The following is a 16,475-nucleotide window of genomic DNA, read 5'->3' as shown; positions in this document are numbered from 1 at the left end:
CAAGGCCAGACTGAACTTGCATAGTGAGACCCTGTCTCAAAAAGACAAAAATATTTTAAAAAAATTAAAATTAAAATTTATAAAAGTATCCCAAGTGATTCTGATATAATTAGGTCACTTTTCTAGATGAAGGGTTGGCAAATTTTTTTCTGTAAAGGGCCAGCTAACAAACAGTTTAGGCTTTGTGCGACACACAGCCTCTGTGGCCAAGTACTAGCAGTACGTAAATGAGTAGGTACAGCTGAGTTTAAATGAACAGGAAGCCAGATTTGATCCAGGGTGCAGTTTGCCAACCCCCACACTAACATCTTCATCCAATGTTAATGTGCATACTAATCACATGATGATCTTTTCAAAACTGCAGAGTGTAACTCAGAAATTGGGTAGGGCCTGAGGTGAAGTAGTTTCAACAAACAACCAGGTGCGGCTGATCCTAGCATAGCTTTAGCATCAGGTACCAAATTTACCAAATGTTATCTATTCTGCAAGGAATGATTCAACTGTGTTCTATGTGCTTCCATGTATGTAACATGATCCTATTTTTACAGAAAGTAAAAGATCTCATTATATAGTCAGATTTTGCAGCACAAGAGAACAATGAATTGAACAAATACATTTCATGCATCACAAATATAAAGCATGATAAAAATATATGGTGAATGTTTAAATTTTAAAATCTTTCACACTAAGAAACACATTGCCATTAATCCCCCTTAAAATATTCCTACTCACTTTGAACATACTTATCCTGTAATTCTTGTCACTTTCTGAAGCTACTCTGGAAGTGCTCTCTGAGGATTTTACAAGTGAATGTCTTTACAAGGTAGAATCACAGTGAATGCCACTGCTGAGCGCCATCCCGCACAGAAGCATAGAAACATGGCGGCTCGACCCTATCCAGCCAGCCCCGAACCTGGCATGCCACTTCTGGCTCTTCTTCAAAGTCAAAATAACTATTAAAAGTACATGTATTGAACCAATTCAGAATATTAAGGCAGCCACAAATGTTCAACTCAAGACATGAAAGCAGACACCCAGAACTGCTTCAGAAAATAGCAAGAACAAAAGGATCAGTTTGCCTGAAGTGAGGGGAGAATATTTCAAGGGTAATTAAGGGCAATGTGACCTTTACTGGAATAAATATTTAAACATGCACCGTACTGTTTAATCACAGCTCACAAATTTAGCAAAAACTCTTTTTTAAAATTCCTGTTAAACTGGTGTGGTGGCGCATGCCTGTAATCCCAGCACTCAAGAGGCTGAGGCAGGACTGCCTTGAGTTTGAGGCCAGCCTGGGCTACGTAAGCAAGTTCAAGGCCAGGCTGTACTACGTAGTGAGATCCCGTCTCAAAGAAAAAAGCCCTTCTGAATAATGAAAGGACAGACACTGAGTTACATGCTTACCTATAAATAACATGGAATGCTTTCGAGCAAATTTCAGGCCTTCGTTTCTATCAACTTCACGATTTTCCTAAAAAATAAACACAATGATTAAGAAAAGCTACCAAAATATACAACAAAAATTCCAAGTGTCTGCCTTCTTACCTTATCGATTTTATTTCCAACTAGCATGTTTACTATGTCATTTCTTGTACAGTATGTTTCCAATTCATTTAACCAATTATCCAGTTTAACAAAGGTGTCTCTTCTTGTGACATCATAAACTGAAATAAAAGCAGTCATTTATTAAGTAAGCATTAGAAATAAAAGGCAGTAACATTAAATTTCTGACACATAGCTGGAAGCTAACATTATATTGCCAAGTCTTTTTTGTTAAGCCTTCAATGCTTAACAATGACTGTCCTGATCCACATGGACGAAACAAGGGGTTCAAAAGATAAACATAACACTTCAATCTCATTAACTCATGCTGTAGCAGAAATGAAAATATATCCTGTGTCTGATAACTGAAAACCAATTTCACCGAACAGTTGTTCCTGTTCATGATTAAAAAGAGTCTAATAAATATGACTGTTTAGATCCAAATCTTCGTAAAACATAAAATTTTTATATAAACTTAAAAGATACATGACCGTCATAATGTTTTCTTTTTTTTTTCACAAGGACCAGAGTTTACAATTTTGAAAAAATTACAGTACAGTTTGTCTTCTCTATTATCTCTTTCATCTTATATAACCTTACACAAAAGTTTATTAATTTGTTTTCTAAAATTAAACAAAAATTGTGAGATATTACTAAGTCATGATCTAAAAAAATTCTGCATACAAGTGACCAATATTTTTCAACAGTTGTTATGGCTGTCCCCCTAAAGCCTATGCAGTCAAAGCGGCAGGCTTTTCAGGGGTGGCTGAATCTAGTCTGAGATGGATTCATGGTCCAGTGCCGGGATTAAGGGTGTGAGTGCTACTCTTGTCCTAGGGTGGACAGCCTGCATACAGTATAAGGGACAGAAAGAGGCTTGTCTCTCTCACTGCTCTGTTGTCTTCTGCTGCCATCAACTGTTGCCCCTCTTCTGTGTGCCATCCTGCCTTGGAGCCAGCCAATTATGGACTGAAACCTCCACAAACTGCCTTTAACTTCGGGTGTTGGGCTGGGCATGGTGGTGCACACCTGTAATCCCAGCACGTGGTAGGCCGAGGCAGGAGATTCACTGCAAGTTCAAGGCCAGCCTGGGCTACAAAGTGAGTTCAAAACTAGCCTGAACTGCATAGTGAGAGCCTGTCTCAAAAAAACAAAAAAATATTCCTTTGGGTGACGAGTATTTTGTCTCAGCAATGAGAACAGTAACTAAGACAACAAGTTTTCCAGAAATATTTAGCTAAGTACTTTTCCCCAAATTATCTGGAGCATTCATCTGTAGTTTTAATTTTATCTGACTATGAATCAAGTGTTAAGTTCTTTGTGTTCTTTGTTTTGTTTTGTTTTTTGAGACAGGGTCTCACTGTGTAGTTTAGGGTGACCTCTAACTCACTATGTAGTCTAGGCTGGCCTCAAACTCACAGCAATCCTCCTGCTTCAGCCTCCCAAATGCTGAGATTACATGCATGTGTGTGCTTTATTTTATAAATACAATTGATAGAACAAATTCTACCAAGCAACAAATATTCTTCCTTTCTAGACTGAAGCAAATTATTAATTTACTGACTTGTGCAGATCAGTGGTAATAATCCAAGACAGACCAACATATGTGTGTACACTGTCAGTTACATTCTCATTAACATGTACTTTGAATCAAATAATGTAGTTTTATCTTTATTTTTTAATTGCTAGGAAAGGACTGAACAAAACTTTAAAAGTTTTAAATTATTAGTAATGATTAATGAACTCAAAATAACTACAAGCTATATAAAAGACCCTAAAGTAAAATTTTAAAAAAACTTACTATCTTTCCCAAACTATGGGGAAAAAAAAAACCCAATAAATGATATTTTAAAATACAGTGTATTTAAGTAAAAACTTACCTAATATAACACCCTGTGCACCTCTATAGTAGCTAGGAGTTAATGTTCGAAATCTCTCTTGACCAGCAGTATCCTAGAAGGGACAATTATTAAAAGAAAGTATAAATAATAGACCTCGAAAGCCCAACAGCATTATTAAAAATACTATTAATTCACAAGCTCATTAAACAGCTGGAATTTAAGTAATATGTATACTCTAACGAATATTACACAAAATAAAATTAATGAATACTAACAGCTTTAGAAAAATGCAACTCTTGGTAAGGTTTTCTGGCATCTTGGATTAACACTTTTATCATATGCGAAACTCTTTTCATTGAAAGCCATGGTGCTCTTGCTGCACAACCAAATTTTATGGGCATCTTTGTGTCCAACCCCCAAGAACATACTTAACGGGGTAAGAATGAGAATTCTAAAAAAAATGTTTCCATGTTATTCTAATATTGAATCAAAGCTGAGAACCACATACACAGGTGTTTTTTCAGGTAAGGAATTTTTAGGTTGGGTTTGGGTAAGGGTTCCCATGTATTTTTTTTTTTTAAGGAAAATGCGTAATACCAAACCAGTCCTTATTACATGCTTCTGACTTATATTAGGGATCATGAACTACAAAAGATGTACTACATTAGAAAGAAATGTAAATTTCATAAGGTGATCTCATCTGCTATATTACCAGTTTAACTCCAGTGCAAAGAGCAATTCTTGCCATCAGCTGCTCAAAACCTGACAGGGGGAAAAGATGAACTAATCTAACAAGCCCAAACTTCCAGGCCTGGTTCCTTCTCTGTCTTTCTACCACCACCCTTGGATTGTAGCTTCAAATTACCTAAGATTATATAAAGTAGCAGTTGGCAAACTGCCACCTCAGCCCACTACCTGCTTTATTTTGTAAGATTTTATTAAATAAAGTTTGAAACACAGCCAGGCCCATTCATTTACATATTACCATATGGCTTGGTGTTGGGTTGGATTATGTACTATGTGGCCCTTTAAGAAAAAGTTTGCAATGCTGGGCATGGCTGCCCATGTCTGTAATCCCAGCACTCAGGGCTGAGGCAGGAGGATCACCTGAGCTGCATAGTGAGTTCAAGCCCAACCTTAACTACACAGCAAGATCTTGTCTCAAAGAAAAAAGAGAAAAAAAGTTGGCAGCTGACTGAAGTGAAGTAACCTGAAAAGAGTAAAGACATATATCAAACCACAACTTAGCTATGGGTCCCACTATGATAATGTTGCTACAGGACAAGCAGAAAAAGTTAGGGATAAACCTAAGAGGTGACAGGAGATAGCTTCAGCCATACAGGATGTCTTTGGTTGGTTGAGGGAGAGACTGTTACAAGACAACAGAGCATTTGAGGAAATTTGTAGTCCCAGAAACAAAAGGAAAATAACTTTCAATGTAAACCACTTTGAACATTATCTATTCTTCCACAGATAAACTTACATAAATGTAGATTTTTAACCCTTCAGAGAAGCTTTTTCTCATTGTTAAAATCTTTTTAAAAACATAATTTTACATTTTTAAGTACATAATGATCACATTCATCATGGGGGATGGGTACATGCACATAGCACATTCTTAAATCTTTTGTCCCCTCCTCCTCCCCTTCTTCCAACCCTGAAAAAGAATAAAGACATACATCAATCTGCAACTTAGCTATGGATCCCATTGTGATAATGTTGCTACAGGACAAACAGAAAAAGTTAAGGATAAACCTAAGAGGTTTATAAGACAGGAGATGGCTTCCATATTTACAAAAGTTCTATTTTTATTTTTTGATGCATTTCTTTTTTCTGTAAATCCTTTTTCTCTTTCCGCTTCCTCTTCCCGCATGTATTCTTTCCGGTCCCTTCTAAACAAGTTCTTCCTACTTCCTAATCTCTCTCTCCCATTCTGTTCCTTTATGCAGTACTTTGGGTTTCTCACACAAGTAAAGTTATACATGCAGAGTGTTTTTGCTTCCAGGTTTTTTTGTGTGTCTTTTTGAGACAAGGTCTCGATATGCAGTTCAGGCTGGCCTTGAGCTCACTTTGTAGCCCAGGCTGGCCTCAAACTCACAAAGATCCTCCTGCCTCAGCCTCCTGAGCGCTGGGAATTTAGGCATGCGCCACCACACCCAGCTTGCTTTCAGATTCTCATCACTATAGAAACTAGTTCTCTGCATTACCATAATTAAGTGAAGTAACACATTTAAGATTAAACTTTCTAAACAGATAAATACATAAGATAAAAATGATTTGTCTCTTTACAAAAATTTTCTTGGGCTCAAAGTTTCTTACAAAACCAGCCTCTGATATTAAAATTACTCAATTTGCATATTTACCCAAGTTTTCATGAACAATAAAATAAAGCTACATAAAGACTTATCATCTAAGCCAATTATAATTTTAATAACATGATACAGGTTGATATTTTGATTTAATAACTAATAAAATTCCACATGGATCCTCAGTAATCTTTTTGATCACTACAATCAAGGGATCAAAACTCAAGTTTACAGGAAAAAAATCAACTGGAAATCATGATGATGTAATTTCTATGTTTACAGCATCACTTTATAAAACAACTGGGAATGTGTATTTGAAATTATATATATATAAAGTGTTCATAGCCTTAGCTCAGTAACTATTTGAGAAGACCTAATTCATAAAACCTAACCGAGTGTGGTGGCACACACCTGCAATACCAGCACTCGGAGGCTGAAGTAGGAAGATCACTGTGAACTGAAGGTTAGCCTGGGCTACATAGTGAGTCCAAAGTCACCTTGAACTACACAGCAAGACCCTGTCTCAAAAAAGAAAAATAAAACTATTATATTCTAAAAGGATGTATCTCAGCAATTTACCTACATGCAAAATATGATTAAATTAGCAACATTCAAACTACTCAGTATACACTTTACTTTAACTTTTGGAATTCCATCATCTTATGCATTTAAATCTGAGTACTACAATCTTCTTTTTTTTTTTTTTGGTACTAGAAATCAAACTCAGGACCTTGCACTTGCCAGGCAGGCACTTATGTCACTGAGCTATATCCCTGGACCTGAGTACTACAATCTTAAGAGAAAAGAAAAAGTCATATTCAAAAGGTAAGATTCAGTTCTGGAACACAAAATTTGGAAATTTAAAACTTAGCTATTTTTCCATACACAGAACAGTTTCGTTTTTATAACAAATAATTTTGGGCAAGACCAAGTGTAAAATAATGCAGTCCTAAAATGTTTTTGCTACAACAGGAAAACAGCCATTTTATTTGCATAAGCAAAGTCTGCCCATAATTCTAGTAACTGATTTCTAGAAGGCAGAAAGTGAATGAACATGAACTTTATTCACTCAAGTTTTCACTGAAATCAACTTCAAAAATGGCTTTGATGAAACACAAAATAAAAATCAAAACTGCAATTCCAGTTAAGATAGCCATAATACCTAATGTTTTAAAAGTAAAGACAATAGCAAAAATGCTCTAATGTTAAAATATTACATGACTTTGACATTTTACATGTGACTAGTCAGATCAGACATTTAGTCTTGACATTTTGGGTTTACTTATAAAAATCTTAATACTTGGGGCAGGATACAAAACCCTGTTGCAACAGCAGTGGACCAGGATTTACCATAACTATAGACTGAATAGTCAGAAGTTGAGGTTTTGCTTCTGTATGTTTTAAAAGTTAGGAGTATGTGGTAAGAGATATAACATCTTTGTAAGATAAACCAAGCATACTTTCTTGTCTCAAGCTGTGTTTTTGCTTTCTGATGGAGTAAAGAGAGAAGAAATTACTAAAGACAGGATGGATAAATCACAGGCTAAGAAAAGACCAAATAGAACCAAGAGAGTGGAAGTAAGGCAAGGGTGTAGGAAGGGGCCACACAAGGTAAAACCTCACTGATGCTACTTAAGTCATGAAGAGTGTGCACCTGCAATAGACAGTGGAGGTGGAGTTGTGCATAATGATTCTATTTGACTGATCCCAGAAATCTGCAAGGGAGAGAAGAACTCACTGTATGTCTGTAACTAAAACCACAGGGTTGGAGAACTATGGATTCATATATTTCTAATATTCAACAGAAAGGCCTTCCTAAAACACAGCATGACACTCAGTCATGAAAAAAATAAATTATCCGAGCATATAACAACTAAAACCTTGGTACAGCAAAAAAAGCCCCCGTCTTTCATTTTTAACAAGATTTGAATGTACATAACAAGCTGGGAAAAAAAAAGAATCTGTACTATACATATGACAGAGTCAGTATTTTACTCATGCATGAGAACACACTCCTATATTCATTTTAAGATTAATGATTTTTTGAGGAGGCAGCCAAGGAGAGAAAACAAAGAGACTGAGAAAAAGCAGGTGCTTTTGCTGCAGCACTAAGAGAAACAGACCCTAAGTCTGATTCTCGGGGCCCAAGAAGAACTCGACAACTGCATTCATCGCTACCGTTGTTAAAAGCCAGGCCACCTCAACAGGAACTGCCCTGAGAGGCCCCCTGGGCCACGCCCTGAATGCAAAGGTGACCACTAGAGATCAGTCTGCCCTCTGAAGTGGAGGCCCCAGAGCTCAGACCCATCCTACCAGTTAGTCCAGCAGGAATGAGGGGGGCCGGGACATACTCTGCCTTCTCCCTCTGGCCAGACTGTCATCTCCATGGAGGAGCCCCGGGTAATCATGACTACAGAGGAACAACAAAACAGCCTGTTGCTAAACACAGGTGCAAGTCTCTCGGTTCTTCTTTTCAGTACTGGCCTTCCTTCCAGCCATCACACCTCAGTGAAAGGAGTCACCGGTGAGGAGGTAATATGCTATTTTTGACAACCCTTAGGCTGTAACTATTTGTTAGATCCTTCTTGCATATCTCTGTCTTCCTGAGAAACCACTTTAAAGATACCACCGTGTATTACAGGAGCCATTGATATTTTCCTACTAATCTATCCATAACTTTGTATTGTTTGTATTGTTCCTATCCTATTTCGTAAATGGATGTATGTTTATTATGTTTTTCCTACAACAACCACTGAGAATAGTTAATGATTATTCAATTGGTCACTCATGTATAGCTCTATTTATTTTCCTCAGAAGCCACTTTGAAGATAGCAAAGTATAGTACAACAACTATTGATAATCTCCTACCCCTTTTGTCTGTAACTATTGTCTATTTGTTTTCCTGAGAAACTATCTTGCAGATAACTATGTAAAACAATAACCACTGATAATTTCGTACTACTTTGTCTGTAACTTGGTAAGCCCTCCCATTATTATGTTATCCTTCTTTTACTCTTTAAAATAAAAAAAATTTTTTTAAAAATTGATTTTTTTATCATTAAGTTTATTGGTACAGTTTTTGTGTGTGTGTTTGTGTGAGAGTGTGAGAGTGTGAGAGTGTGTGTGTGTGTGTGTCTGTGTGTGTGTGTGTGTTCTGTCTTTTTGAGACAGGGTCTCACTATGCAGTTCAGGCTGGTCTTGAACTCACTTTGTAGCCCAGGCTGACCTTGAACTCGCAAGGATCCCCCTGCTTCACCTTCCCGAGTGCTGGGATTACAGGTAAGCACCACCACTCCTAACTCTGGGTACAGTATAGATATATGCAATGATCACATTCACATGGAACTTGTACCCGTACATGAGCTACCCAAATTTTCACTTTTCCCCATTCCCCTCCCTTCTGCCCCCTTTGCCCTATTTAAAAAAGCTTTCTTTCCATTTATTTTTCTGTTCTTTTCCCTTCCTTCCTTCTGCCTGCCCCCGTGCCCCTTCCCATTTGAACATTTTAGTCCTATTTCACAATATCTATCCTCCATTTTGTTCCTTATTTAACTTTTAGTTTTTCACATCAAAGAATGTGGTAGTTAAATGTGTGTCCAATGTATTTCAGTTAAAGAGTATGGTCTCAAGTGTACCCATTTACCTAGAAATGTCTCAAGTTTACCTTCTTTATAGCCGAGCAGTACTCTGTTGTATAAAAAGAAACCTCACATCTTCTTTACCCATTGCTTGGTAGTTGGGCATTTGGCCTGTTTTGATTATTTAGCTATTATAAACTGGGCTGCTGTACACATGGGTCTGTATGTATCGCTGTGATACGATGATTTTAATTCTTTCAGGAAAATACTGAGGAGGAGGATAACTGGGTCAAATGGAACCCTCTGGTCCTAATTTTCTGAGGAATCTGCACACTGATTTCCACAGTGGTCACAGCAGTCTACCTCCCAGCAGCAGTGGAGAAGGGTTCCTCTTTCCCCACAGCCCCTCCAGCATTTGTTATTAGTTGATTTCTTGGTAAGATCCATTCTTTCTGGAGTGAAATGGAATCTGTGTTTATTTAAATTTGCAATTCTCACATGATAGGTAAAGTGAAATTTTTTTTTTCATATATTTACTTACCATTTCTACTTCTTCATCTAAGTGTGTATTCATCTCAGATTCCTATTTTTTTGATTGGGTCTCTAAATTTGGGGGGGTTGATTCTTTTCAGTTCTTTATATATTCTAGACATCAGTCTTTTATCTGAGGAACAGCTAGCAAAGATTTTTTCCTAGTCACTGGTGTATCCCTTTACTTTGCTGATTTCTTTCATTGTGCAAAAGCTTTTTAATATGACATGATCTCAGCTGTTGAGTCTTTGTGATAGTTCCTGTACAACTGGAGTTTTGTTCACAAAGTCTTTGCCTATACCTATGTCTTCAACAGTTCTACCCATTCTCTCTTCCAGCAGATATAATGTTTCTGTTTTAATGTTTATTTTTTAATTAATGCATTTATTTACTTATTTGTCTTTGAGGCAGGGTCTCACTCTGCAGTTCAGGCTAGCCTTGAGCTCACTTTGTGGCCCAGGCTGGCCTCCAACTCACAATGATTCTCCTGCCTCAGACTTCCAAGTGCTCAGATTACAGCTGTATGCCAACACGCCTGGCTGTTTTAATGTTTAGATCTTTGATCCATTTCAATTTTAGTTTAGTGCATAATGAAAGATATGGGTCTGGTTTTAGTCTTTAGCATGTGGAAAGCGTTTTTCCAGTACCATCTATTGAAGAGGTTATCTTTCTTCCAGTGAGGGTATTTGTCCTCCTTGTCAAAGACAAGGTGGCTGAGTGTGTGTTTCGAGTTGTTTCTGCATCTTCTAGTTTGTTCCACTGATCACTGGGTCTGTGTTTTTGCCAATACCATGCTGTTTTTAATCACAGTAGCTCTGTAGCATAATTTCCAGTCAGGGATGTTCTCTGCCTTGTCTTTGTTGCCCATAATTGCTTTTGCTTTTCTAGGTTGCTTTTGAGTCCAAATGAATTTTAAGAAATGTTTTCTCTAGTTCTGAGGTATGCTAGCAGTACTTTGATTGGAAATGCATTAAATTATAACAATTTTGGGAGCGTAGCCATTTTTACTACGTTGGTTCCTCCTACTCAAGAGCAAGGGCTATTTTTACATTTTTTGATATCCTCTTTGATCTCTTTTTTCAGGGTTCTATAATGTTTAATGTAAAGATCTTTTACTTCCTTTGTTAAATTGATTCCTAAGTATTTAATTTTTATTCATTGCTACTGTGAAAGTCACAGTTTCCCTAATTTTTCTCTCTCAATAAGTGTGTTACTTGTGTACAGGAATGCTATTGATTTCTGAGTGTTGACTTTGTATCCAGCTACATGACTGAATTTGGTCATTAGATGTACAAGTTTTCTGAAAGACAAGAACAATCAATCCCAATGCTTGTATAGAGGAGGAAATTATAAAGATTAGAGCAGAAATTAATGCAATTGAGATTAAGAAAATAACACAAAGAACCCAGGAACTGAAGAGTTGGTTCTTTAAAAGACTAAATAAAATTGATAAACCCTTAACCAACGTTATCAAAGAAAGGAAAGATTCAAATCTATTCAATTAGGAATGAAAAGGGTGAAGTCACAACAGATCTTGCAAAAATCCAAAAGATTGCCGGGCGTGGTGGTGCACACCTGCATGTCTGTAATCCCAGCACTCAGGAGGCTGAGGCAGGAAGATCATGGCGAGTTTGAGACCAGCCTGGGATACAAAGTGAGCTCAAGGCCAGCCTGAACTGCATAGCAAGACCCTGTCTCAAAAAGGACAAAAAAAAAAAATCCAGATTATTAATACCTACTTTAAGAACCTTTATTCTAATAAGATGGCAAGTAAAGAAATGGAGAGATTCCTGTATACATATGAATTACCAAAGCTGAATCAAGAAGATATAAAAATTCTAAATAAACCAGTATCAGTCAATGAGTTGAAGACATAATTAAAAGCCTACCAACAAAGAAAAGCCCGGGTCCTGATGGATTCACTACTGAATTCTATAGAAATTAAGAGAAGATCTAATGCCACTACTCTTCAAAGTTTTTAATGAAACTAAAAGGCAAGTAAGACTTTCAAATTTGCCAGGTGTGGTGGTGCACTTCTGTAACCCCAGCACCCAAAAGGCTGAGGCAGGAGGATTGCTACGAGTTTGAGGCCAGTCTGAGGTACAAAGTGAGCTCAAGGCCAGCCTGAACTGCAAAGCAAGACCTTGTCTCAAAAAGACAAAAAAAAAAAAAAAAGATTTCCAAATTCATTCCTAGAGGCAAGTACTACTCTGATACCAAAACCAGGGAAGGGTTCACCCAAGAAAGAAAACTACAGGCCAATCTGAGGAAAATAAATGCAAAATCCTCAATAAGATACTTGGCAAAGCAGGACAGCGCCATCTTGTCCCCGTCCTTAGGAAAGACAGGGACACAGGGGGTTCCTGGTGTGGTGAGGGCCTGATTATCACCCAACCTGGCTGCAGAGGGATGCAGCCAGGACTCTCCAACAGTGTTTTTAATGGAGTCAAATCCACATGGTTGATGTATTTTTTCCTTTAATCTTGAGCATTTTGTTTCTCTTTCTGAGAATGTAACTTGAAACACTACAGAGCCAATAATTCTATACAGTGTATCTGCAGACACTGTACAGTTTTATGTATTTTCACAATGTACTCTGGTGCCTTCTAGATAATTTATTTTGCAACACATTACTGCATAGTTGTAAATATTTTATGTAGTGTAACATCACTTTCAGTTATGTGTAAAGAAATTAATTAAAATGCTCTTTGGATATAAACACAGCAAAAAAATAAATAAATAAAGCAAATCATCAACAAGATTATATACACCATGACCAAGCAGGACTCATCTCAGGGATGCAGGGATAGTTCCACACATATAAATCAATAAATGTAATACACCATATCCACAGAGCCAAGGACGAAAATCACATGATCATCTCAATGCAGAAAAAGCAGTTAACAAAGTCTAACACCCATTCATGATAAAAACCCTACAGAAAACTGGAATAGGTCTTTATCTCAATCTGATTAAAGCCATCTATGACAAACTAACACCCAACATCATATTAAATGGACAAAAACTAAAAGCTTTCTCTCTAAAATCAGGAATAAGACAAAGATATCTACTGTCACCACTCTTATTCAATATAGTTCCGGAAACATTAGCCAGAGCAATTAGACAAGAGAAAGAAATAAAAGGAATATAGGAGGGCCGGGGATATAGCTCAGTGGCACAAGTGCCTGCCTAGCAAGCACAAGGTCCTGAGTTTGATTCCCAGAACCCCCCCCAAAAAGGAATACAGGAATGTGTAACTATCATTATTTGCAGATGACATGATACTCTACATAGAAGAGCTCAATTAATGATTTTAAAGATGAATGCCATTGTGGAAAAATGTAGCATACGACAAAGCTGGTATTTTTATAATACACTTTACTCAAGGAAAAGATGAATGTTAATATATAATGGGCAAAGAATATAAAAAGAAAATACATTTTTAAATGTGACCAATAAATGCATGATAAAAACTAAAAAGATATGTACACAGTATAAGTAAAAAATTTTATCTCAGAAAGTAAGGATGAAAAAAACTGGTAATACCAACTACCGTATCAATTAAAATGTGTAAGAGAATATGAATAATACCTGGTGGAAGTAAAAAATGAAAAACAAGTCTTTTTGATGTCAATATTAAATCTATTATTAAATCCTCACATTCTTAAAAAAAATTTCCATTTCTAGGTGTACATGTTAAGTAATTACATAACTATCCACAGATGTATAGTAAGGATGCTCACTGGAGCACTGCTTATTTTTATGAAAACCTAGTTATCAATTTAAGTATCTTTCTCTAAGAGTTGGCTAAATTACAATATAGCCATAGAAGGAATACCAGGTGGCCATTACAATGGTAACATCTGTATTTACTGACACAGAAAAATGTGCACATTTGTGAATCAATCCGTTTTGAGAAACCACATATATACGCATATGTATAATAGTATGTATATATGTACCTAAATATCTTAAAAAATATATTTACTAAAAAGTATACACTTACTAAAGATGAATATTTTCTCTATTGCTTTCTTATTGCCTCAATTATCTTTTGTAGAATGGCCAGTATTATTCTTATAGTCCAGGGAAACTGTTCTTTTTGAAAAAAATGTAAGCCTAGGATAAAGACATCTCATCAATAGTCCCTGCCAGCATATTCATTAGGCAGGAAGTAGCAAGTAAACTTAAAAAATTTTCTTATATAAGAGAAAAATATCACTGCAATCATTAAACCTCAGTTCCTACTCTGATTTGAGTATTTCACACAGCAATAGCAAGGACAGAAAGAGATAATAAATTAATCATAAAAAACATGGAAAACCAGGCCCCCACTTTAATACAAAAAGTGGACATTCTTCAACTGTTCAATATATTTTACTTCTGCCTACTCCAACATTTTCCAAAATGTTTTCTGTAGACATTACTGTTCTGACTGATGTTAACTATGTGGCAGGGGCAAATAAATTAATAATCATTTAAAACATGATACATTAGGCAGACATGGTAGCCTCTGCCTATATCCTAACTCTCTAGCGTGGTAGCCTATGTCTATATCCTAACTCTCTAGGAGGCTGAGGCAAGAGAATCACAAGTTTAAGCTTAGCTTGAGCAACTTGACAACTACCATTATGTAAGCCATGAACATTTACTTCTTCCACTTACTGATGTCCAGGGAGCATTTACCATTTAACCACCATGTAGAAAGTGTATCCTCATTTGATGACTGCTAATCAGTTCTAATATGTATCATGTTATAAGATATATATTTAATTATAGTAATGTAAAAATTAGGTATACATTTTTATAAATATTTATACATTAGCAATCATATTTATAGGAACTGAAGAGACAGACACTAAGCCTCTTGGATGTTTTTGACATTTAATGCCACCTTATTCAGCACCAGCATGAGGAGGTCTAGTCTGCACAGCAACATGGATTAGAATTGTAGGATTCACAAGGAAATGAGAAGAAGCAGGTAAAAGAAGAGAAAGTATTCAAACCAAACCCAAAGTTGGCAAATTTTATAAATATCTACACTAACAAAGAGGAAAAATAATTTTTTTCTTAAGTACCACTTCCTTTCTGGTCCCCTTGATAATTCAGTGTTGGTTCAGATAGATGGTGTTTTTAAAACTCTAACGGAAAATGTCTACCAGCAATGATTTGCTCTGGCAGGCTGTATGACATTTTTTTAATTCTCTAGTTTTAAAAATATTCTGAAAATACATTTTAAAAATTTAAATAAAACAAGTCTCTGCCTATTGACCCAGTATAAGAGACACAGAACTATACAGTGTGTCTCTTAGTAGACATCAAGTATCCCAAAAGTATTTAATACAAGTTGTTTGTTCACTTCTACAACACTAAATAAATCATTTTCTGCTTCCATAAAAAGTACAAGTTTAGAACAGGGCATGATGATGCATGCCTGTAATCGCAGCACTCAGGAGGGTGAGGCAAGAGGATTGTTGCAAGACCAGCCTGGGATACAAAGTGAGCTCAAGGCCAGCCTGAACTGCACAGTAAGACCCTGTCTCAAAAAGACCAAGAACAAAAGTTACAAAAAGTACAAGTTTAATACTTATAAAAATGTATTTTAAAAACTCTTACCCATATTGCAAGTTTAGCCTTATTTCCATCCACTGAAATTGTTTTCACCTTGAAGTCAACACCTTGAAGAAATGAAAGTTTTGGTAAGTCAATCACCATTTTTAAAATTCATTACCCCGAAAACAGAAAAGCTAGTTTATCAAATGGTCAAATTCATACCCAAAATCTTTGGAATTCTGGATATGCAGATAAAAGAAAAAGTGTCTGTAAGACCATAGTTCAGGATTTAATCAGATTAAATGAAAATCAAATGCTTTGGAATTTAAACAAATACCTATACTTGGAAAAAATAAAATTCAATTTAAGGCAATGATTAACTGTACATATTAAAAATCATAGCTCATGCCGGGCATGGTGGCATGTGCCTGCAATCCCAGGACTTGGGAGGCTGAGGCAGGAGGACCGTTGCAAGTTCGAGACCAGCCTGGGCTACAAAGTAGGCCTCGAGCTCAAAAAGACAAAAAAAAAAAAGAAACTACTTTTCTGTGTTAGCACTATAATTGTCTTTTTGAGACAGGGTCTCACTATGCAGTTTAGGCTGGCCTCAAACTCACTTTGTAGCCCAGGCTGGTATCAAACTTACAACAATCCTCCTGCCTCAGTCTCCCAAGTGCTGGGATTACAGGACTATGCCACCACACCTGGCAGAACAGAGTATTCTCTTTTTTTTGGGGGGGGGGGGGGGGGCGGGTACCAGGAATTGAACTCAACCGCAGGCTTGCCAGGCAAGCGCTTAAGCAGCTGAGTTACACCCCTGGCCCTAGAAAAGAGTATTCTTACCTGACTGGTGATCATGACAGTTTTCAGAGATTCCCTAAGCACCCAGACACTACTGTTTAGCGTATTTCAGCACCACTGACTCAGATCTTGAATGTAAGCAGCTTATATAAAAGGGACACACTCACTCCTTGTCTAAGCATTCTGCGTTCAATTTATCCTAAAAAATAACATTAGTTTTATATAACCTAGTCAATGATCACCTGCTACTGCATAATTCCAAAAAAAAAAAGAATTCCCTATAATATATCCAATGCTGCAAAATTCTTCACAAGTGAGAGAGG

At 36.7% G+C, this 16,475-nt stretch overlaps 1 protein-coding gene across 1 annotated transcript in view; it reads right to left on the bottom strand.

Moving 5' to 3' along the window:
* The window catches only part of Rab18 (RAB18, member RAS oncogene family), a gene marked incomplete at its 5' end in the record, with an annotated part of 31,647 nt that overhangs the window by 3,656 nt on the left and 11,516 nt on the right, over positions 1 to 16,475 (bottom strand). Inside the window, 4 exon segments of the mRNA XM_013521463.1 lie at positions 1,405 to 1,471; positions 1,546 to 1,664; positions 3,423 to 3,495; positions 15,415 to 15,476. Of these exon segments, the coding sequence (XP_013376917.1) occupies positions 1,405 to 1,471; positions 1,546 to 1,664; positions 3,423 to 3,495; positions 15,415 to 15,476 (321 nt within the window).

This window comes from Chinchilla lanigera, unplaced genomic scaffold (assembly GCF_000276665.1).
Source record: "Chinchilla lanigera isolate Chin_1 unplaced genomic scaffold, ChiLan1.0 scaffold00061, whole genome shotgun sequence".
NCBI classification, from domain to species: domain Eukaryota; kingdom Metazoa; phylum Chordata; class Mammalia; order Rodentia; family Chinchillidae; genus Chinchilla; species Chinchilla lanigera.
Note: the sequence above shows the minus strand (reverse complement) of the source record. Positions and strands in the feature narration are given on the sequence as shown.